Source organism: Gopherus flavomarginatus, chromosome 3, assembly GCF_025201925.1.
Source record: "Gopherus flavomarginatus isolate rGopFla2 chromosome 3, rGopFla2.mat.asm, whole genome shotgun sequence".
NCBI classification, from domain to species: domain Eukaryota; kingdom Metazoa; phylum Chordata; order Testudines; family Testudinidae; genus Gopherus; species Gopherus flavomarginatus.
The window spans coordinates 165569731-165594899 of record NC_066619.1 but is presented as its reverse complement, the minus strand read 5'-3'; the positions used below and the strand labels follow the sequence as shown (position 1 = coordinate 165594899).

At 42.2% G+C, this 25169-nt stretch overlaps 1 protein-coding gene across 1 annotated transcript in view; it reads right to left on the bottom strand.

Moving 5' to 3' along the window:
* Positions 1 to 25169, bottom strand: part of GRID2 (glutamate ionotropic receptor delta type subunit 2) — a 1109147-nt gene that overhangs the window by 165641 nt on the left and 918337 nt on the right. The window contains exon 13 of the mRNA XM_050944015.1: positions 4697 to 4892. Within this exon, the coding sequence (XP_050799972.1) occupies positions 4697 to 4892 (196 nt within the window). The remainder of the gene's footprint in view (positions 1 to 4696; positions 4893 to 25169) is intronic.

Below are 25169 nucleotides of genomic sequence, written 5' to 3'. Positions count from 1 at the left end.
AGGCTAAATATTTTGTATAGTGACTTAAATATATGGAGGCATCAAATGCATTATGATTCTGCCAATGCAACTTGGGAAAGGAATTTTCCACTTCACACTGCTGAGGAAAATGCATATGCTGTAGGCTAAGATATCATGTATGGAGGAACAAGGTAGGGAGGGTAGGGTGTTTGGCACCATTATTCTCAAGAGATCAAAGAGCAGACAAAGGCACACTGGAAGTGCTTCACTGTATTTTAAGTGGGAATAGGTTCAAGGGTAGGAAAGCCTGTGGTGTTTGTAAAGGATTAAGGATTTGTGAAGTAGGGTACTGTGCTTTTTAAGAAGAAATAAAGAGGTATGTAATGTGATATATTTAAGCCTAAATGACTTTTTTTTTTTTTTTTTTGGAGTCCTCAATGAATGTTTAAGCAAGCAGGCCTTTGGTTCTGGTAAATCTGCTCACAATAAATAACTGCCATGAAAATAGAGATTCCTTTGACTGAATGAGATGCATATTTCATAACCTATGCAAAACAGGAAAAATCAATTTGGAATACACAGAGTATTTAGGAATAATAAAGAAAAAATAGAGATAAAAAGGAAATATTCTCCAGAATAATCCAAAGCAAATGTAGAAATACAGATACCTTCTTTTCCTTCTAATATGACAAAATAGCTAGAGAAACAAAACTGGTTGTTTCCATGCCTCAGTTCAGGTTTTCAGTGGTTTTATTTTCTCAAATAGAGGGAAACAATAAGTGATGAGAGACAAGAAAATATTTAATGTGCCTATGCTTCTCAGGCAGTCACATATTCTGAGGTATCAAACTCTGTTAACCTATTCAAGATCAATCTATCCAGCTATCCTTTAACCACACCCGAGCCAGTCAGTTGCTGTGGATGTAGAAGGAATGAATGCATGCACAATATCTTAACCTAATTTATGGGGGAAAATGGGACCAGGATATGCCAAAAAACAGAAATTTCAAAAAGCATCATGTTTACATTTTAGCCTCCTTCCCTGACTCTATTTCAGCTGACCAAGGCCCTACCAAAGTTGCATCTTTCCTGATCCAAGTAGAGCTAAAGAAATATTGTCATAGGGCATAAACTGTGTTCTCTCACACATAGATTATTAGTAGTAGTAATCATGTTTACTATGGTAGTGCCTAAGGGCCCACCAAGCATGGTCCTCATTGTGTGCAAACACAGATTAATAGAAGAGTTTACAAATGAAACAGACAAGACAAACACAGGGTGGAGGAAGGGGTAGAACATAGCAGCATAGTGAACAATGTGATGGCAGCAAACAGCATGTTAGTTCCATTATTTTTTTCTGATGAGGGGGGGAGTTACTTAGGAGGGGATCAGCTAAATGGAAAGTGATGGAGACAGGACAAGGGAGAAGAAATAAAATGGGGAGAAGTGGAGTGAAGTCCAGTGAAGAGAGACTGTGAGAGAGGGGGAGAGGACTGGAACAAATAGTCCATCAGCACAGGACACAGAAAGTCCAGTCAAAACAGTACAACATTATCTCAGGATATGTCTACACTGCATCTGAACACCCAAGGATGGCCTGTGTCAGTTGACTTGGGCTCATGGGGCTCAGGCTAAGGGCCTGTTTAATTGCGGTATAGATGTTAGATTTCAGATTGGAGCCCAAAGTCTGGGACTCTAAAAGGAGGAAGGGTTCCAGAGTCTGGGCTCCAGTGTGAGCCAAAACATCTGTATCACAGTTGAACAGCCCTGTAGCCCAAGCCCTGCAAGGCCAGCCACAGTTGTTTAATTGCAGTGTAGACATACCCTCAATGTCCAGTTGTCCCTGATTTGGATGTTTCTGCTTCTACCCAGCTGGATTCTGACTTGCTCCTCTCTGCAATTTCCCCCTCTTCTCTGGGCCACATGGTATGGGGAGGTATAGGTGCAATTTCCACTGAAATCACTGATGTACAACTGATGCAATCCCACTGAAGTCAATGGGACTGCATGAGATGTCAGCACTGAATTTGACTCCGCTGTACTATATTTTTCAGAATAAAAGTTGCTTTCTCACTATAAATGAATAATTAAGAGTGAAAGAGAAAAATTAAAAGGATTTTAAACTGTATGAAAAATCTATTTGAGAGTGTCCTTTTAAATAGCCTGTGTAGTCCTACTGTCCAACTAGTTTCACTTTGCAATGGCTGCCTGCACATCTAATTTACCTTTGAGAGGATGCAGCAGGGGAATGTAGTTAAAGCAAAGGATGTTTGACATGTTCATCTGCAACACACATACATCCTTACAGTCACAGTATCTCTTCATGGACACTAGGTGGCCTAGTGGAAACTCAGTTTTTAGTAGTAGTTCAAGAACATTTGCTTGGCAAGTTGTCTGTGTTGGCTTATGTATTTCTTTTCTTGTTGAGTCATGATTTAGCACCAATTAATGGCGTGATTAAAATGAAGCACAAAATGAGTCCCAAAATTAGTTTGGTTTGTTTGAGGTTATAATCTTTTTGTGTTAATAGCTCTGAGGTGGCCAGTTGTTCTTCAAGGTTGGGAATGAGTTTATGAAAACAATGTAAATGGGCCAAATGGACCCATGAAGTCCTCTGAAATACCTGCATGCTTTCATTTTAGAGTTATTTTTCAGAGATTAAAATCTGCCTCATCACTTACATTTTTTTGGTCTTAATTTTCTTCTGTACACAAGGTTGGTACATAACACTATATTTATCATCCAAGTGAGGATGAAAGATTCAAACAGATCTTAAAGACAGAGCTTCCAATTCCTTAGAGAGAGATATTTCTTTCTGGCCAGTCTTCAAAGAGCCTTCTATTTGTCACCTGTCTGAGCAGCAAGGGTCTCTCTCTCTCTCTCTCTCTCTCTCACTGTGGCATTTCTTCCTGTGAGGTGTATGGGGTGGTCTGTGTAGAGACCGAGCAAGCATGTGCATGCAGGAATGGATGGAAGTGTACATTCATTGTGAATGGTCTTGCAGCTATTTGGAAACTGAGAGAGAGGTTGGCTGATTGCTGCTTTGCTAAAGCTTAGCTCTTTGATACTATTACTTGCAATTGCTTATCCTGGAAAGCAAAGCTATGGGAAATTAAACTCAGACAATGCTGTTTCTGTCAATTTAAAAAACAGCAAATACCATGTCTTCAGGAATTAGAAATCAAAGACTGTAATCTGTAATTACCTGCCAGTGTAATACACTGGTTGCTTTCCTCAACTAAAGGGCTTTAGTCAACACTCACTTATGTTTGATGTGCCCTGATTTTTTTTATTGTCCTGAAACTCATGGCAAGCCACAGTGATGGATTTTTTTTTAAAGGCGCTTCCCAGCTTTATATACACTTTGCAAACTGGCCCAAAATATATTTTCTCAAAAGTGCCTTTTCCCTTGGCCAATCAATCTTCAGCTGTCCCTTTCTCTGGCACTTTGGAGATGTATACATCAAACGTATTTCAGCTTATGACACATTCTAGAAGGATTTCATAAGTGCATTTCCCCTGGCCCTTCCCACCTTCCCCTCTTTCATGACATTTAGTGTCTCGTAAATCTCCGAGTTGGGAAATATGATCCACGTTATAATGGCAGTGGGTGAAGTCACTTGTTTATCAAACTCCTAAACAGTTGTTATCTTGTAGCTCTTTTATTATCAAAAGATCACCTGTAGGAAATGGCTTCATCATTGTTTTTTAAAAAGACCCTTTCCTTTATGTGCTCTCAACAACTGTCACAACACCATGGATGTTTGGGATATCCTAGGAAGTGAATTTCAGTAGAAACAAAAGGCAACAGCTCTGAAATGGCTTGATTGGATTTTGATAGATCTAAAAAAGATCGACTAACTAAACCTTCGATCGAGGAAACACGCAACAGTTCAGTTTTCTATTATAATTAATTCTCCCCATCTTCAAATTTAAATGAACCCTTTAAAGTAAGACCCTGCTAAAATAACAAAATATGCTGTTTTCTTAGGGTCCTATTTTATAGAATAAATTTTCAATTTAGAGATATCATAGGGATGAATTCTGTTCTGTTCTCATTCACGTAGATGTAATTCCCATTGAAGTTACTGATGAAAAATATTCACGATCTGAATCTGTGCTATTTAATTGATAGGTGATCTTAAATACAATCTCTCTCCTGTTTACTTGACTCTTCTAAGAATTTACTTGACAAAAAAGTTTACATAATTTTGTTTTCCCATAGCAAATCAAGTTTAAGAGATTGCTGTGAAGTTTTTTAAACAAGGTCATGCTTTTCTGCCTGCTTTCCGCATAACCCATAGGATTCATAACCATGACTGAAACATTAAGTTTTCAGAGAGTCAGAAGTCTAAAAACAAATCTCTATTTTGTATTCAAACCTACAGTAAGCACTTTGTACAGTACACTGTGATGTCTTCTGTTATTAAAGTCCCGTGATCCTACCCTCATTTTGGATTCTGACAAATGTATTCTTCTTTCAGATCTCTAAATCGTTTTCAGAGCAAATATTTTTTGGACTTGCATTTTAAAATGTAATGAAAAACTGCCTATAGGGAAGTGAGCTGAGAGTGCCCAATCCTTTGCACTGGAGCAATGGGCTATATAACTTGATTAGGCAAGATCACTGTCCTATGTGGAAATGCAGCTTCAAATGTTAAAAATAATATAAAAAATCCAGCACTGCAACAGAGTATCTCCGATTGTCAAGGAAAAGGTAAACCATGCCTCATACCTTCTGAATGCCTGCTGGTGACTCCAGCACATTATTCTCTGAGCCGTTACTTCTGTTAATCATCCGCCACATTTGAGAATACATGCTGTCCCTCTCAAAAGGATTCATCCCCTTCATTCGAACATGCTCATAGACTGCAGAGTCCAAGACAGTGCCATAAGGAATATCCGTCTGCCTGGAGAGATCCTGGAGAGACCTTAATGGGTGGTGAAGAAAAGAGACAGAGGAGACATGATTCCACATTTCCAAGCTGAACGGGAGCTGCAGGCAAGCCAAGGGCAACACAAAGGAAGACTGCTGTCAAGTCATTGTTTTGTTTATTTTCTTAATGTCTGTTACAGCTATCCCCCGATTCCATTTTGTTTCTTACAGCTGTCCCCATACTCCATTTTGTTTTTGTTCTCCTCCTGTGGCCGCCCTTCCCTGGCTGTTAAGTTGTTTACCAGGGCCATTGCCCTTCTCAAAGGGATGGCCACTTGTGCTGCGTGCTAAGTGGGACCACTGCCCTGTTCAAAGGGTTAGTCCTGTTATCACCTTGTTGAACCTGGGCTTTGTGTAGGGCAGGCAATGTCCAGAGCTGCAAGACCTATTGTGTTTTTAAGATCCTGGGCATGAGTCATAGGCCTCATGTGCTTTTGAGTCACCTATTGCACAGGACTCTGCCCAGGCATGTCTCTGTGCTCACCTGCAGTTTTTTCCCTGTGCCTCCTCCCCTGTGACAGAGGGAGCCTATCAGGATTACTGGCGGGAAACTGCCTAAGTTTGCCTTTAAAAACAGACATTTTTGAAACAAACATCAGAAAGGTTCCTGCACTGCTGCCTGGTCCGATCAGCCAGGGGTTTTGGGGGGGTCCTTTCTCCGCTCTCGTTTTATTTTTGAGCGTACCCCAGGTTTTTAAACCTCCCTCCACGAAGAACGAATTGCTGCCTGAGAGATCTCCTGATTATCAAGACCATACCGAGCCCTCCTTGTTTCTTCTGATGTTGCTGCTGCTTCTGCCTTTGCTGCTGCCTTGGGGACTGGTAAGAATCCTTCTGTGAAACTTTCCATACTTTTATTTTATTACTTTAGCTGCTGGCTCTGTTTCCCTAGCACACAGACTCAAGCTAAACCTTGGTCTGTGTCTTAAAACCTCTCAAACTCCGTGGCACTTTGCTGCTAAAAATAAGCTTGTGCCGCTGCTAAGCTCTGCTCCCTGCTTTCAGCTGTATCCACTGCTGCAGCCACCATCCCTTGGCTTCCTTGGGGGCTGCCTTGGGAGCTGTATCCTGGGCACATACCACTCTGCCCTCTGTAACTTCCCCATAGCATAAGGTGCACCGTAGGTTTTGCTTTTTAGTTTAATAAGTCATAGTTTGCTAAGATTGTAGAGCTTGTAAGTTTCATCTGCCTTGTTATAGTTCGCTGTTTTGTTGCTCTGTATAGTTGCTTGTTATAGTTTGCTTAGAATTGTGATATTTGTTGTTTTGCCTAGTCATTGATTAAGATAGATTTAAAAAAGCCACGCCTGGTTGTATTCTGTACCTGTTTTATTACTTTGTATAAGCTGCTTGTAATTTATATACGTTTGATTAAGTTAGAGGATAGATAAGGTTTTTACTGCTTGAATTCATCTTCCCGCTGTCCCGATCTCTCCCTGAACTTTCCCGTGTCTGTTTTTCCCCCGCTCCAATCTCCCCCTCTGTGTACTTCTCCATGTCTCCCTGTTGTAACCCCTTGCTGCTTCCCCCCCCCCCGTGTAACTTCCCAAACCCTTTGCTGCTTCTTTCCTTTTTTTGGGGGTGTCCCTCTAGCCCTTCTTTACACCTCTCTGCTGCCTCTCCCTGTATCCCATGTTCATGGCCCCGTTCCTCCGCTGCCCCTCCCCTACCGAAGATCACCATCACACTGCTCCGTTTGTCTTCACCCCGCTGCTCCGCAACTTCCCTGAAGTGCTCTCCGCTGCTGCAGCCTGTTTCTTCCCTCAGCCGTCTCCCCCATTCTCCATGTGCCTTCCCATCCCTTACACGTTCAGCGCCCTCCCCTCTTGCTGCTCCCAGACTCCCCTTAAGTGCGCTCCAGCTGCTCTTGTCTCCCGTACGTCCAGCCCGCAGGCTCCTGAAGACTGCTGCTCTGGGCTTCAGAGTCTCTCGCTGCTTGCAGCTGCACTCTCCTCTTGTCAGAAACCACTAATCACTCACTCCCCTCCCCCCTCCTGTTTCTTGACCCAGCTTTTAGGTACACTCTTGCTATCACAGCCTCACAAATTAAGTCAGTAATTTTCTACATTGCATAATTTCACTTATCACCCATATTGTAGTATTGCACCGTGACTCACATTTTACTTGTGGTTATAACACCCCATTAGTTGCCTCCATTTTTCTAATATACTTTGTATACCATTTTTATATAGAAGCTACCATTTTATTTTGCATTTTCTTTTGGGTACGTTTTGCATTCCACACTGTATCTAGAGTTGTTCCTATATAAAGTTAAGTTGCTTATTGACTGTACTGTATCCCATTGTGCTGAACCCCACTTACTGTACCCCACTGTTAAAACTCCCTACACTGTTCAATAAGAACCCTCCCATCATTGTCTATTGTAAACACCTTATACACCCCATCCCATCGCATTTCATCGTTAAACTCCCACCACTTCCTTTTCCCTTTAATAAAGAAATTAATTGGCACCCCACCTGTGTGATAATTGCTCCCCAAGATCCCATATACCTGCAGGCAGGGACACTTAAAAGACAAAGTAAGACAGAGAAACAGAATTGCTTTTATGCTTTAAGATAGAAAGAAAAAATGTGAGGCCAAAGGGAAGGGGGGAAATGAGACTGAAGGAAAAAAGAGAATATTGCAAGGTACAAGAGTGTGCTCTCAAGTGATGACAGCTTTTTTTTGTGGGGCAAAAGGGAGTGTATTTAGCCACTCCAACAACTGTAAAATGAATCAGATAAAAGCCTGGTAATAGCCTGAAGTAATGTCCCTCTATTTTACACATTGCTGGGGACTCACAGACTGAAATCAGAAAGGTCAGAAAAAGCTCAGTGAATATAGCCCTAGGCACCAGGCCCAGGCATTACTTGGAGATGGCATGTTAAACACCAGAAAGCAGCTCTCTCTGTTGGTATGTACTGCATCAAGATATACACTCAGCATAGACAGTGGTGCAAGTAAGCTGGTACAGTGAGGTACACCATATCATTAAGACATTTATTGCTGGTATGCCGTACTGGAAAGACATTTTCAAGAATGAATTGTAGAGCCCTGTGCGGATACAAATTTATACCCATGGATGTGGATATCCGCAGAGAGAAATCGGTATCTGCTGAACTGCAAGGCTCTCCTGGGAACCACAGCAATGAAAGGAGCAGAACGTGGGGCTGCTGCTCCCATGAGCCAGCGCCTTGTGCTGGCAGCTCCTCCAACATTGCTGTACCACCCCCAGCAGGGCTATACAGATCCCAGGCAGGAGAGACAGCTGCGTGGAAGGGCTGTGAATGGTACAGTTGCACTGGAGGAGCTGCCGGTGCGGCGCTCGCTCCTGACAACAGTGGCCCCATGTTCTGCTCCTTTCGCTGCTGTAGTTCCCGGGAGAGCCCTGCGGTTCAGCGGATACAGATTTATCTCCATGAATATCCACATCTGTGGGTATAAATTTGTATGCATGCAGGGCTCTAGTCACAGAACATTGTGTTAGTCGGGGAAGGGAGGATCAGTACTGTACCAGTAAGAATTAAAATCTACCTGCACCACTGAGCAGAGAAAGCAGCTTAAGAATACATTGGGAATGCTGCATAGAACCATTTTCAGAAACTGGAGATTTTTGTTCTATTTTTATGAGCTGCCACTACCTTGAGTTCACAATAAATTTGCTCAGTTTGATAAGTTCTTTAGCCTTATCCATTCTGTGTGTGTGTTTGTTTGAGTGTATATACACAAAAGCTGATTATATGTAAACTAATTTAGGGTTTTCTAAAAGTATCCAGAATGTGTCTTTATCTGCCCTGGCCTTAAAATAATTTAATGATCCCTTCCAGGATCCTGACATGACCTCTTTGCCCTTATTTACTCATCCTATTGTACCACTTAACCATACCTTGATTTCTTTAATGACATTCATTAGAGTTTCGGAGGGATTGCTGTAATATATCTAACACTCAGGACCCATTAAGGCTTTTGCTGGCACAAATTACCTTTATGTAACTTAACAAATCTAATGGATGACATTTAAGGACAAATAAAAGATCTGTCTGTGTGCAGTCTTAAACTAGACCAGAGGTTCTTAAATGGGGGGTGGGCTTCCCTGGGGGACGGGCATAAAATATATTCTGAGAGGGGCCTGAGCAGCTTTAGTGAAAAAAACAACAACATATTGTGCACATTTTACCCACAGCAATGAATAACTAGCAAAGCTCATTCCTCCAGACATATCCAGTCCTCAGATGGTGCTGTGCATTTTGATGGATTTCATAGCATTGTACAAAGTCATTGCCATGTGTACATTAAACTGTTTTCAAGGATGGTGTATGCACATTTAGTTGTAAGCACTGACCACACTTGCAGTTTTGCTTTTGCTCTTATTACAATGGACCAGTGGCTCTGTTTGAATCAATGCCTTACTGTTTTTAATATTTAGTGAGTATTGCATGTTGATTTTTTTTATCAGTATCATAGAATATTAGAAAGGACCTCAGGAGGTTATCTAGTCTAATCCCCTGCTCAAAGCAGGACCAATCCCCAGATAGATTTTTTTCCCCAGACAGGTTTTTGCCCCAGATCCCTAAATGGTCCCTTCAAGGATTGAACTCACAATGCTGGGTTTAGCAGGCCAATGCTCAAATCACTGAGCTATCCCCCACTCTTTTTTCTTTAAAAAACAAACCAACCATTTATTTGGTAACCTGCTTCTTTACATCTTAACCCCAGATCTTTACTGTATTCTATCCCTTCCCACTATTAAATCTAGATACTTACAACATCCCTCCCTGCCCCCATCAGTGTAAGCTCACTATTCAGCTTAGGCTGTGGTACAGAGAAGCATGACTGTGCCCATTTTAGAGAGTGAAGGACACAGACAGGCATTGAACTGAGGCTTAGACCAGTCCAAGCTTTCAGAGTTCCATGAGACAGCCTTTTCCATACTAGCCCACATCTGTACTTGTTTGGTGGTGGTGGTGGTGGTGAGGCCTAAACTACTATGACACAAAGAAGGGGGCACCATCAAATACATTTGAAAACCACTGAACTAGACAATGGCAAATGCAAAGATCCACCTATAACCACTCAAAATGGAAACATGAACCTATGATACTCAAAGAGGATGGAGGTAGTCTGATCTCAGTGGTGCAGATGACAGAACAAGGAGCAATGGTCTCAAGTTGCAGTGGAGGAGGTCTAGGCTGGATATTAGGAATCACTATTTAACTAGGTTTCAGAGTAGCAGCCGTGTTAGTCTGTATCTGCAAAAAGAACAGGAGTACTTGTGGCACCTTAGAGACTAACATCCGAAGAAGTGAGCTGTAGCTCACGAAGGCTCATGCTGAAATAAATTTGTTAGTCTCTAAGGTGCCACAAGTACTCCTGTTCTATTTAACTAGGGTGGTGGTGAAGGGAGTGTATTTAGCCACTCCAACAAATGTAAAATGAATGGGTTACATAGGGAGGTGGTGGAATCTCCGTCCTTAGAGGTTTTTAAGGCCTGGCTAAGAAAGCCCTGGCTGGGATGATTTAGTTGGTGTTGGTCCTGCATTGAGCAGAGGGTTGGACTAGATGACCTCCTGAGGTCTCTTCCAACCCTAATCTTGTCTGGTTCTATGATTCAACAGCCTCCAAGTGGCACATTTGAGATATGTAAAAGAGAAGGGTATTCAAAAGGGTCCTAAAGACAAAAATCAAGGAAATAAAATCCTTACAAGTGGCAGGGATGCTACTTAAGAAAACAATAATAATCTCATAAGGCATGTGTAATGCTGAACAAAAACACAACCAGGAAAGCAAGAAGTAAATCAATGGGTATGTCCACACAGTGATTTAAAAAAAAAAAATCAAACAAACCCCTGCACCGCTGAGTCTCAGAGCCTGGGTCAACTGACTTGGGCTTTTGGGGTTTGGACTATGGGGCTATAAAATTGCTGCGTAGGCATTCAGGCTGAGACTGGAACTTGGGCTTTGAGACTTGTGGCTCTCCAGCCCAAGCCTGAACATCTACACTACAATGTTATAGCACCATAGCCCGAGCTCTGTAAGCCCAAGTCAGCTGACCTGGGATGACCATGTAATGGGGAGACACCTACCTTTAACTCGCTTTTTATGGTAAGAGAGATGCAGTATTCTCATAGATGAAGGTGTCAGAAGAACTAGTGGTGGAACTAATTCATAATTTAAAAAATAAGTCACCAGGTCCAGATAGTATGAACCCAAGAGTCATGAAAGAGCTCAAATATGAAGTGGCTGTTAGCAAAAATATCACAGAATCATAGACTATCAGGTTGGAAGAGACCTCAGGAGGTCATCTAGTCAAAATCCCTGCTCAAAGCAGGACCAATCCCCAGTTAAATCATCCAACCAATTTTTATTATTCACAAAACCTCTCACTAGATGCTTAAATTTTGCTGTAGAAGTCCCCATGTGACTTAAGTTTGTCATCTCTGGGCACATGCACAGTACTCACTCTAGGCATCAGGATGCCTCTCTCACATCTAAGACCCAGTGTCATCCTCAAACCAGGGATACCATAGGCATTCCCCTGCCTATCTTGCCAGCAAGACCCAATGTGGTAGGCCTGCTCAGAGCATGTCTAGTAGATCAGGGCCCATTCAAAATCCAGCCAGAGGTGGAGGTGCTTCCTCCCTCTCTTTTGACTTGTAGTCCAGTGGTTAAAGCACTCACATAGGATGTGGGACACCCAGCTTCAATTTCGCCCTCTGCCCGATGGGGAGAAGTGATTTGAACAGAAGGCCATCACACCTCTCAGAAGAATGCTCTCACTGAACTCTGGGATATTCTAATATTTCTCAGACTCTCCTGTTGAAGCTGTTCCACTTTAACTATTTAAATAGTCACTGGACCAAAAAAGAGCCAGAGAAAGCCTGCTAGTTAAGGCGCTCACCTGAGAGGTGGGAGACATGGGGTCCAGTCGCCTTGTTCTAATAGTTATTTAATTATTTGTTCAAAGTGGAACAGCTTCGACAAGACTGGGAGAGACTGACATCAGAATATCCCATAGCTCAGTGATCAGGGATAAAAGTTCAAATCCTTTCTTCTCAGACATCAGGTGGGAATTGAAACCAGGTTTCCTGTCATAAACAGATTGTTAAGGGTTAATGTCTCTTGTACCTGTAAAGGGTTACAAGCAGGGAACGGGACACCTGACCAGAAGACAAAATACTTTTAAATTTGGGCAGAGGGAAGCTTTTGTGTGTTCTTTCAGAGGGTCTGAGAGAGACCAGACATTACTACAGGCTCTCTAAGTTTCTTTTCTAACAGTAAGTAAAAACAGGCGGTTTAGGTTTTCTGATTGTTTTACTCTACTTGAAATTGTGGATCTGGCTGGTTAGCTTTTATGTGTGTAGTTGCTGGGAATATTTTGATTTGTATTGGTACTGGGGGGAAAGTCTCTTTCTGGTGTCTCTAAGCTACAGGACCCTGTAATATTTACATCTTGAAGTTACAGAGATAATTCTTTACTTTTTCCTTTCTTTTATTAAAAGATTTCTTTTTTAGAGAACCCAATTGATGTTTTTTTCCTTGTTTCCCTTGTGTTATTCCAGGGGATTGGGATAACTCACCAGGACGGGTGGGGGAGAGACGGGAGTGGGAGAGATAGAATCTCTCTTTGTTTTCCTTGAATCTGTTTGCCTCTTTGTGGAAGGGAAGGGAGATGCTTCTCTGTATGGTGATTTAAGAGGTTGGATCAGTATCTCCCAGGATAGCCCAGGGAGGGAAATTCTGGGAAGGGGAAAGGTGGGGGAATGGTTTATTTCTCCTTGTTTTAAGAACCCAAGGGATCTGGGTTCTTGGGGTCCCCAGGGAAGGTTGGGGAGGTCAGAGTGCCCCAAAACACTATATTTTTGGGTGGTGGCAGTGCTATATTTTTGGGTGGTAATTAAGCTTAGAGGATTCATGTGCTAGTATCTCATTTTCTGAACTCTAAGGTACAGATCTGAGAAAGAATGCTATGACACTAACATCTTGGGTGATTGCTCTAATCACTGAGCTAAAAGTTATAAGGGAGGAGTCACCACTTCCTCTGGCATTTCATGTAAGAATGGCTTAGATACCTAAGCCTCCTGTCTCCAAGAGAAGTGAAGTCCAGAAAGGACCGTGAAGAACTTCAGAGGGATCTAACCAAGGTAGGTGAATGGGCAACACAATGGTAAATGAAGTTCAGCGTTCATAAATGAAAAGTAATGATATTAGAGTGGAAATGTTAAACTATTCAAACACCATAGAGGGTTCTAAATTAATGGTATCATCTAAGGAAAGGAACTTGGGCATCTCTGTGGATAGCTCAAAGAAGAGCTCAATTCAATATGCAGCTGTGATCAAAAAGAAAACAAGAAATTAGGGAGTTAGGAATGATAAATAATAGGAGATTATAATTGTAATTGCTTTATATAAGTCAATGGTACAGCTTCATCTGATAAACACCTCATCTCAAAAAGGATATTGCAGAATTAGTGAGGTTTCAGAGAAGGAAATGCTTCGGAGCATAGAAAAGCTCTTATATGAATAGAAATTGGAAAGGTTGGGATTGTTTATGTTAGAAAGGAAATGAATAAAGAGAGGACATAATAAAAGTATATAAAATACGGAATGGTCTAGAGAAAGTAGACCCGGGGACTTCCATTCTTCCTCTCTCATAACAAAGAAGCCATTCAATGAAATTAAAAAGTGGAAAATTCAAAACCTGTAACAGGAAATACTTTTTCACACAATACATCATTAGAACAGTGGAATGTGGAACTCTGTTACAGGATGCTACTGAGGCAAAAAAAAACAAATGAAAAAAACAACCTTAAGATTCAACTAGGGAGTGTATATTTATATGGATAAAAAGAATATCCAGTTATAATATTTAATGTTTACATACATTTTGGATGAGCTATTAAATCTCATGCTTCAGGGTTTAAAACAATCTTGTTATGTAAGGATTAGAGACCACCTAAAATGGGGGACCGATTATCCTACATCTGCCTAACACAAGTTTTCTTGTACCTTCCTCTGAAGCACTGATGCTGGCCATTGTCAGAGACAGCATATTGTGCTAGATGGACCATGGGTCTGATCCAGTTACCAGGTCTTGTTTCATTAACAATACCATGGTACTTTCTCTAAGAGGAGGGACTTTTAGTCTGTTGTCCTAGATGAGAATTTCCCTTGCCAACCACCTTCATCCAGTGGTTGACGCACTTCAATGATGTTTATGTATATATCTTAGCATAATTGATGAAAGGCACTGTATAACATTTAAGATACTATATTCTCCAATTCTGTATTGCTGCTGCTGCTTTTGCTGTTAATAAGTTTCTGTATCTCCTAGTAGCACTCAGAAATGTAACAAATGCTGTCACAGGTCATATATCATAATGTCCTGTAATTGTTCAATTACTTGCCATACATATTACTGGAATAGGGTAGTGAGAAGTACTTACTGAGTCCCCAGTTTCTAATGACAACACCTAGCAAAATTGTAATCAGTAGCTTACAGGACTCTGTGTAGCCATATAATTTCCAATATAACAACGAACACAGCAATTTCCCGACATGTATTGCTAACTGCTAGCATAAAAGATATGTGGAATTGCTGCCATGGAACAGTGCATTTAGAAATAGCAAGAGAAAAAATAACCAGTTTCCCTGTATGTCTTATAACTATAAAAGCAATTCTGTTATGTATAAAAACATAAATCAGAACGTTATATGAATAATCGGGAGTGGAAATAGCATTAAGAGTGAGCTACAAAATTCTGGTTTCACTCCATTTTTACAGGCTGGCAACAGTAGAATAAGTTAGGGCCAGAAAGTGGAGAAGTATGATGATGAGGAGTGTGTTGATCTCCTTATTAAGAGACAAAAAGCTTGTATTTAACAACTGAATTATTTAATTTGAACATTACATAACTAATACAATAGCAGTCAGAACCTGAGCTTGACTGCACCCTACAGCTCCATGCAATCTAGTGCCCTGCCTTCCAAATGGAGGATGACCTTTGTTCTCTGCAGCCCTATCCCACAACCCTACACAACAGCGATAGTTACTCCATTCAGTGAGATGGAGGGAATGTTTGAGTTCAAGTTCTGCATGTTTGTTAAATTCCTTTACCAACAGCAAATCCTAAACTGTTTTTCACCTGCCCCTATTTTGATGGTTAAGTAAAAGTTCCCAGCTTGCCGATTCTTGTGGTTTAGATATGATGCCCCCTACACAGAGTTAGAGATGGAAAAGACCAGTTAGGTCATTGAGTTATCCTTCAGCAAGGACACATAACCCATGACTTCATTTTGTATATAAATCTGCTTTAGGGATAAAATTTTACATTTGCATCACATAGATTTGTGGTGTGACAGTCACAATCCAGCATCTGAGATGCAACAGAACAAAACAAAAAAACCAACCCTTAGCAAGAAAGTGAAATTCTTACATTTTAGAAGCTTCCTCAGCTCTATAGATGGATCAATCACTATGAACTGTTCTTCTCTGAGGGGTTTTTTTTGGTATCTACTTTATTTCTATTAATATTTGTAGATTATAATTTTGCTTTTTAAATTTCTCTTTATTTCTGGAATGAACAATTGATTCTCCCACTCATACACATGAGATTTACATGAGTGACTCCTACTAGAGTTAATGGATATACGTGTAAGTCCCATCAGCTCACTGCACACGCATGCACAGGAGCATAAGTCTCAAAATAAAGACAACTTGGTGTCAAATGTAGCTGTGCTTATGAAGGAATCCTCTGATGTCCAGATTCTGATATCCCTACTCACACTGGAGTAATACCCTCTCTCATATAGAGTAACACCTTAACCCATGAAATGTTTTACTGATTTCAGCAGAAATCTCTATGGAGAAAAACACTTACTTGGCAAGAGTAAAGGTATCAGAATGACTTTGGATATTCTAATTCTGAAACAATTAAAAAGTGACTGATGGCATTAAAGACATACTGATAAGTGAGAAGTTAAGTTGGTGGTATAAGCAATTTTAAGTAAATTTGAATATAGAGAATCTGTTTGCTATAAATAGAATAAGAGTCCCAAATTGTTTCAGTGCATTACAATGAACAAGCTACAATTCTAGTTATGATTATAATTATGCTTACTGTGAAGATTTTTGTGGAAAAATATTTAAGCTATATGTAGGGTGCATGGCATAAAATTTTCCATCAATGCTTTATTAGGACTAAATTAGATTATTAATGACATAGCATTAATTCTATCATAGGGCCATTATGAGGATGAATAATGTCTGTACAGCACTTTGAATATGTTAAGAGCTAAATATTATCTTTATAAAGCTGAACCATTAAAAATTATATTTACTGTTCAACATGTATGAAGTTTACTTTCTGCGCCTTATTCAGACAAGGCAAACCAACTCAATTGCTTAGTTTCATGTTGGACTCTAGTCATTATCACAAAACAGAGATAATCTTTGATTGTAATCAAAGATTTTGCCTGCACTTTGGATTTAGAGAAAAATTATTTCTCTTTGTCTTGCTTTCTGTTTTCACACTCACTTGCCCCCTTTTCTCTCTTTAAAAGAAATCCTATCCTGGGGCCATATACCGTAATCTCAGGCAGTGTTTTAAATGGAATTGTAATTTGTTGTTCATGTGTCAAGAATTGTTTTTAAAACATTCAAAATATAGTTTAGAAAATGCAAAGAATATAGTGTCCATTTATGTTGACTGCTTTATCAGAACTGACTATTGCACGTAGCAGAGATCAGTCAGTCACTAAATAAGGGGGCAAATAATTGATCTGAGTGCTTACATCAAAGTCCTTATTTATTATTCTAATTCAGATAAAGGTTGCCTGCAAGTTGTGTTTTTCATCTCCTGGGGCTCTAACGATCTATTCAGAGGCACGCTCTGGAGACAGGGCATAGCAAGACAAGTGATTTGAGGCTAGATAGTGACAGCTGTGACAGGAAGTAACAACAGCGCTTGCCATCTAGTTTAAAGGTCTGGATGGACAAGCTACAAGGCAACGGGGTAAAGAGCACCCTGTCTTTCAGAGAAGGATAATACCTATTGTCATTACAGCACATGAACCCTAATGTAGCCCCCCTTCAAAGCAAACCTGTAAGAGCTCTGCTGTTTGGAAGCATTTAGGGACAGCCTAGCTTAATATGAATTGTAGTATGTGAAAAATGTCTGGAAAGAACCAATAAATACAAATAAGTGTATTAGGATTCTTGTTGAGATACACAACCTGTTAGAAAATACAAGGTTGAGTGCAAGGAGTGGAGGGAAGTTGGATATACGGATTTTCCGTAGCCCCCAACATCCTCTCTTTAAAGTAGGGGAAGTGTACAAAGGGTGTAGCCACACAAGAGGGGAACAATAGAAACATTATGGGAGCAGGAAAAGGAAAGAAACTATACCCTCTCTCTTTGTGGATACAAAGAGAAGAAGTTTTTTTTTTTGTTTGTTTGTTTTTTAAAAAGGAGAGCTTAACGTGAGGCTCTTAGATACTCATTTCGGCACCTAAATAAGTAGCCTGATTTGCAAAAGTGCTAAGGACAGCTCCCATTACTTTAAGGGCCTTCACAAGTTAGTTCTTCTATACCTATCAGATCTTATAAGTTACAAAGCCCACTTCTGCTCTGCCAACTATTAGCCCAATTTTTCTTCACTCACTTTTTTGCTTTTTCCCCCACACTGCTCCTTATGTATGGGAGCAGCTCCCTGTCAATATCTACAAAGCCACTACACTGTTCTCCTTAAAATCCCTCTTTAAAACTCATCTGTGAGGTGATGCCTACAAAACACTTGACAGTGGCTAAGCAGTTGGTGTTCTGAGACTGTTAATTAATCGTCTCATCTTATACTAGATTGTAAACTCCTTCAAGATGGGACATTTGCTTATTAAGTGCGTTCGGCACCTAGCATAACAGGGTCTTGATCCCTGATGGAGACGTCTAGGCCTTACCCCCATACCAATAATAATAATTGAACCAGAAAGAAGAGAGCTAGAAACCACACAAGAAAGCCTGACCTCAGGAGAATTACAGTCTCATTTTCTCACATGAAGATGTTCAGATAAGCTGCCAATGAGCTATACAAACTTTTGGATGTTTATCTGAATCAAATGCACATCTGTGCCTTCTGAGCTTGCCTATCACTTGGTGGCAAATCCCTTGATTCTTCGGGTTTTTTAAAAATATCATATGCAAAGTTTTAGTACTTGTGGAAATTTCGAAATGAAGTCTTCTACTTTATCCACAGAACTGGCACAGCATAGTCACTTATAGTGTGAGCTTCCCTGCATTACCCCGTCAATCGACCTAAAAGGATTAGGACCCAGAGCCACAAAAGGATTTAGGTTTGGCAATGTGGAGTATTGCAACACCTATGGTTTAGGCACCTAGAACAGCTCTGGAATCCTCAAATCCTGGGTTAGGGACCTAGGCTCCCTTTATTCCTATACAATGAATGGGGAGAGAGAGGCTTCTGAGAATGGGATCCACAAAAGCCAGCTTGCTAGGTCAGGAGCTGGCTAAGATAACCAATGGGAGATGCCAACAAGAGGGATGTGTCCTAAGCCCCTTCCCTCTCATGGAGTTAGGCACTTAAATCCAGGTGGCAGGGAGGTGCCTAGCTCTGTTTGCAACCCACATCTGGGAACTCTCTCCTGGAAGAGAGGTGGCTTAGGTACCCACCGTGTTTCTTGTGAGACCAAGATAAGGTGCCTAACTCCACATACAAAACAGCCATGTGGGAGAGTAGGTGTCACAGGCATCTCTCATAATCTTTAGCCCAGTAGCTAGGTTACTCACCCAAAATGTAAGAGATTGTAATTCAATTCCTCCTTCTTTGCAATAAGGAGAAGGGATTTGAACAGGGGCACTGGGGGTGCATAGGGTTTTACAGGGATCCCCCTGTGTTGGATTCCTGCATAATAGTTCACAGAAGGGTAGCATGTGAGGTCTCTGCTGAGAATCAGTTGCCCACTGTTTATAATCATTGAAAAATGTATGGATGGATAATATTTTAGGAGTTATGTATCTATAATGAAAATTATGTTCTTAATATCTTGGCATTAAGGCAAGTTTAAGGGACATACCAGTTATGCTTTGCTCTTTGTTATTCCCAGTTTGACCCCAATGTTTTGATGTGGAAATGCTGACTGTATTGATTTAAAAGTCATTCCCAGAATTACTGTCTTCAAATGAAGTTTCTGTACAATGAGTGTGTGAATAGTAGATGCAGCTAACAGGTATTTTATGATGGTGCAGCTTTACTTTTAATATTGCCAGTTGGCACAAACTGAAAAGCATTGCAACCAAAAGTAATACAAAGAGTGGTATTTGGTTGAAAAAGGAAGCGTACGCTCACCCTGGTTTTATGCTATTTTTCTTTTTCCTCAGGTTTAGTTTATAAATTGCAACAAATTAGAGTAATTACTCAGTTAAGCAGAGAGTACATGCAACTGGCTATGCAGCAAAGATCAACTTGTGAAGATGTAAAAGGGAAGCAGACATTTTTCGAGTACTTATTTGCAGGGCCGTCCCTAGATATTGTGGTGCTCTATGCAGCCCCCCTGTGGGGGGAAGGGCTGGCCCCAGGCATCTGCGGGGAGTGGGGTTTGCCCAAAGTCTGTGGGCAGCAGGAGGGAAATCGCCCCCCAGCAAAAGCCAGCAGAGCGGGTTGTGGCTGAGTCGCTTCACTTCCTGCCACCCTGTGATTGCTGGGTAGGCCCAACCCCAGGCAGGAAGTGGAGTGACCCAGCTCCAGCCCACTCTGCTCTGCTCCCCTGGCTCCCAGCTTTGGGACTTGGGGGGCAGGGGAAAACCATCCGCCAGCACTCACCGGCAACGTGGAGTGGGCTGGGGCCGGGCTGCTCCACTTCCTGCTGCCTGGTGAGTGCAGGGTGCACCTGACCCCTGCTGCAGTTGCCATGGATGTAGCTATGGGGAAGAGGAGGGGCAGAGCAGGGACGGGATTGGGCTGGTCACTGGAGCAGCACATAGCTGCATAGGGCACCAGAAAATTGGGGCAATTTGGTGCCCCAAATTTCCTGGTGCCCTATGCAGCTGCATAGTTTGTGTATGGGTAAGGACAGCCCTGCTTATTTGTTAACACCATGCTTGCTAATGATATGTTGTGTGCTGCTTTTCTCAGAACACACCTATGCAAAGAATGGTATAATGCTTTGACAGATAGGCCTGTCCATCACTCTACTAGAGATAGGTTGACCAATGAAGGTCCAGAATTAAATTTGTATGCAATAATGGGCTGGAAGTCTCTTCAGAATAGGATCCATCATTAGATTTCTGTACCCCCTACTTCTGGTGCGAAGTACCACAAGACCAGCCTCCATTTGACTGCACAGCAAATGAAGTGTGTTTGTGGTGCAGGTAGGCATACTTTAGCTAGCACAGGTAACAACAGTAGTGAGGAAGTGGTGCCACAGACTTCAGTAGCAATTAGCAACCCCAGCACAAGCCCATCGGGGACCCTGGGTACGTACTTAGGATGCTAGTGTTGGTGTCACTCTGGCATAACCCTAGGTAACTCGGAAAGGTGATAGACCAAAAGTGTCAATGAAGCCCTCCTGTTGTAGGCCTCAGTGAACCAATGTTCCTTCATGTTAAACACTTTGTGTAACCTAGTGTAACCTAATGTACTAATAGCTGCAGAAATGTAGTGTTAGCAGTTAGTTTTGGTTGTAACAGTCAGTTCTCTGCTGTAATACATTGAAGCTAGGCTAAAGCACGCTCAAGGCCGTTTTAAGGTACTGTATACATGTCTCAGCAGCGGAGAGGGGGGAGGAAGGGGGAGACAAAAGATTGAATGAGAAAAGATACTGCAGCTGGATGGGAAAGGAGGGGGAAGTGAGAAATCAGGTAGTCAGCAAGAAAGTTTTGTAGTAAACAACTGGGATATAAAAGGAAAAAACTGCTTGTTTTAGGGGTGCAGGATCTGAGATTGTTATTTCTCCCTTGCACCTTATTTGAGCTCAAATAAATTTGGTTGTTTGCTTCTCCACCCTGGTGTGTTTATTGGCACTTAAGCACTCTGGGCAACGAACCACTGTTGCTTGCCCCTGGCACTGTTGTGTCTGCAACAGTTTTTGGCATCCCTGGGTGGGCTGAGGCGAAAATTAGCCTTGCCTGGATCCCTCCTGGAGGTCTACGGATCGCGGCGATGACCGACTGTCATAAACAGATAGCTAAGGGTTAATGTTCTTTTACCTGGAAAGGAGTAACCTGAAACACCTGACCAGAGGACCAATCAGGAAACAAGACTTTTTCAAATCTGGGTGGAGGGAAGTTTGTGTGTGAGTCCTTAGTTCTTGTCTTCTGCCTGTACTCCCTCTCGGCTATGAGAAGGATTTTTCTGTCTCCTGGCTTTCTAATCTTCTGTTTCCAAGTTGTAAGTACAAAGATAGGAAGACCATAGGTTTCTATTGTTTTCTTTTGTATTTACATGGGTATAGTTGCTGGAATGTGTTAAATTGTATTCTTTTTGGATAAGGCTCTTTATTCATATTTCTTCTAAGCAAATGACCCTGCATTTGTCACCTTAATACAGAGAGACCATTTTTATGTATTTTTCTTTCTTTTTAAGACCTGTTGGAGTTTTTCTTTGGTGGGGAACTCCAGGGAATTAGTCTGTAGCTCACCAGGGAATTGGTGGGAGGAAGAAGTCAGGGGGAAATCTGTGTGTGTTAGATTTACTAGCCTGACTTTGCATTCCCTCTGGGTGAAGACGGAAGTACTTGTGTTTCCAGGACTGGAAACAGGGAGGGTGGCGTCCCTCTATATAGATTCACGGAGCTTGCTTCTGTGTATCTCTCCAGGAACCCAGGGAGGGAACACCTGGAAGGGAGAAGGGAAGGGAAATGGTTTATTCCCCTTTGTTGTGAGACTCAAGGAATTTGGGTCTTGGGATCCTCAGGGAAGGTTTTTGGGGGGACCAGAGTGCCCCAAAACACTCTAATTTTTTGGGTGGTGGCAGCTTTACCAGGTCCAAGCTGGTAACTAAGCTTGGAGGTTTTCATGCTAACCCCCATATTTTGGACGCTAAGGTCCAAATCTGGGAATAGGTTATGACACCGACGCCCAGTGCACACCGGTGACTTCACTGGGGGCCTCGGCGGAGACGCGGTGTGAGCGACCCCAGAGGGCACAACGGTGCAACGCACTCAAATAGTGGAGAAGCAGTTGTGGGCGACGGTATGGAACCGGTCCCGGGCGACGGTGAGGAACCGGTCCCTTGGATAAGGTAGGAACAGTCCGGTTGTCTGGACTCTCTCTGCTAGGGCCTGGGGACGCCCAGCGTCTACCTGCGACACGGGGCAGGGGCAGAGCAAGGTGGGGAAGGCAAGGTGCTCCCCCTTAGAATGCATTCTGGAGAATTGGAAGGTGTTTGGATCGGATCCGTTATCCAAAAATAGGTTACAAAGGTTTTGTACAGTGGACTGGCCTCAGTACAAATTAGAGGGTCAGGAAAGGTGGCCACCTGAAGGATCAGTAAATTACAGTACAATTACTCCTGTTTTGTCAGTGAACAGGTAGGTTCTGAAACTGTTTGTATGAAAAGCTCTGGTTAAAGACAAGAAAAAGAAAAAAAACAAAACCGTAACTCCTGTTCTTCCCCTGTCTGGCGGAGTGCAAGGATCCAAAAGCAGGTTAGGGATAGTTCAGGGACAAAGGAGGGACCTGTCTAGGAAGGGGAGACCCTATGTCCTAGTGCACTCTCTCCCTGTTGTGGCTGCAAAAAAAAGAAAGGGGGCCAGTATGAGTGACTGTTACCGGAAGACGCCCAGAGTACCCTGTGAAGCAAAAGCTCATGACCAGGACTACTCTAATGCAAGCCCGGTAACTAGTGGATCTTTAGGAGGTCTGACCCATGGTGGGCTGACTTGGCTTGGCATCATCCAGTGAGGAAGCTACCTGGGTCTAGGAGTGTGTGTACCCATCTTCCCTTCCCCTTTCCTTTCCGTGTGGGCTACTGACAGTCTGATCATCTCACTGGATGCAATCAGAGTAAGCGGCGCCGTCTCCCAGAGACTAGCCGACGCTCTTTGCTGAAGGGAGGTGTAGGAGGGTCGTGGCCATCCTCGTTAGCCTCTCCTGTGTGAGTACCCTTTAGGGAAAAATCCTTAGTTTATGAGCCGCTAGCGCGGACAGGGCACCCTCCCTGTGTATGTAAGTGGAAAATGGGTGGGGGGCAGTCTAAACATTCCATCTTACCCCCTAAGAGTACCCCAGCATATTACATGTACGTACATTATGGTTCATCAACCTGCAGGTATTTAGAGAATTGGAATATTTACACGCGTGAAAATCCATCTAAACAATGCCCACTAGAAGGTACTTCAATCTAGATAAGATCATACATCTAAGAGGAGCGTTTAATCACCAAAAAGCCCTGATGCAGCATGAGCAAATTTGTCTATTGAGGAAAGGAACGAGTTAATTTAAAAATCATTTTGGCCCAGGGATGGAAGGGGAGGGGTTGCTCTGCGTTCAGGGTCAGGAATCAGCGCGGACTGTGCTTGGTGCAGGGAGGGGCTGCTTTCAGCCCCAGCTGGCTGTGAAAAAAAATATAGACAGAGGCGAACCAAAGGCAATACAAGTTACAGAACTGAGATTACATTTGCAAAGATTAACTGTCCAGTAAGATCCAACAATGTGCCTTTGTGACCCTGGAGTCGGTGTGGCTTGGTGACACCAAAGAAGCCACAGGCAGCCAACCTGGACTGGAATCTCTGAAAGAGACACCGCAGGAGATTCCAGGGTGTAAGAGAACAGCCCTCCCAAGAGCAAAAGCATGTTGGAAATTCTGGACAAGCTGTATACAGGATAATCTCCTATCCACCTCTCCCCCTCCTCTGAACATTATACACAGAAGTGGCCAGTGTGGACGTATGAGTGTAAGTAAGAAAGGGGATTAGGGCCTGGGGCATCAATATTTTCCTGAGTGATGAGGGAGCGTTCCCAACACTCTCTGTTGTTGTTTTATTATTTTATTAATGAAGCTTTAAAATTCAGTTATATGGTGTGTTTTCTTTATCTTCCCCCAACGATCCTGTAGTGTCAGCCTGATCACCTGACACGAGGGATAGATTGGTAACAGAAATTTGTCACAGTTTGGTGAGCAATTAAGAAGAGGGGAGCCCTGCAGAATTTACACCATCTATTTGTTTTACCCTTGTTATTTTTTGTTTGCTTTGCTTGGTACTGTTGGTGTTATATGTTGAGAACTGCATGAGTAAAAGTAAGCCTTAATAGGATAAGGAAACACTATCTGGTTCTGGTCCTGTTCTGTTTAACCGGTTACTGTTGTTTTTCTGCTCTGTTCATTTGGACGTTAGGAGTGTGGGCGGAACTGAACCTCTCGTTCGTAATTCCTCAGAGTGGAAGCCATGTGTGCAAGAAAGCTCTGAGGTTGAATTGAGATCCTTCTGTCCCGTCCCTTGTAGCGGTCAGTGTATAGAAGTGGGAAAGTCTGGCTTAGACTGTAATTCCCTCTGCTCTCTGTGTAATTCTCTTTTCTGTTTAAGTGTCAGCAGACAGATGGATGGGTCTCTAGGTAAAATCCTCTAAAGGGGTTTGGATTGTATGTTAAGTAAATGGCCTTTGCCCAATGGGCCATGTGTTTTTGTCCAGGTGACAAGCCTCACGAGGGAGGACTCGGGTAGTCTTGTGAGTAAGAATGTTTAAGGGAAGAGACCAGGAGGGGTGGGGGCTAGTTGAGAAGTCCATCCTCCTAGCTAAACTGGTAGTGGAACAAGTTGGTGCCCATGGAAGGGACGGTTCAGCAAGAAAAGCAGGATCGCGCCCAGGCTGGCAGGCAACAGACAGAGAGATTGGAAAACAGGTTGGAAAACTTTGAGGGTGTAGTGGCAGGAAGGAGTCAGTAAGTGTAAGCATGGGGATTTCAAATACCCAGGACTTACTTGGAATGGTGATTTAAGTTGATAAAAGTGGCTGTGGGAGGACAAGCAAGTGATTTAAGGGAGAGTGAGAAGTTAACTCTGTAGTTGCTGGAGGAAACAGCAGTTGAACTTTGTAAAAATGCTAAAGAAAAAAGGTTTTTGGTGTTTGTGAAATGTTTGTAAATGAATTCAGGCAAAGAAATTATTGGATTGCAATCATTTGGTTTGGCTATGAACAATTTAGTTAAATTAGCTGAAGAATGTATACAGTGTTATGTAATTGAAAACCTGGGCTGCCTATGAAACAAATACAACAAAAAATGGGGTAATTCCTTTGTTTTGCCTGAAGTCAACAAGGGTATTT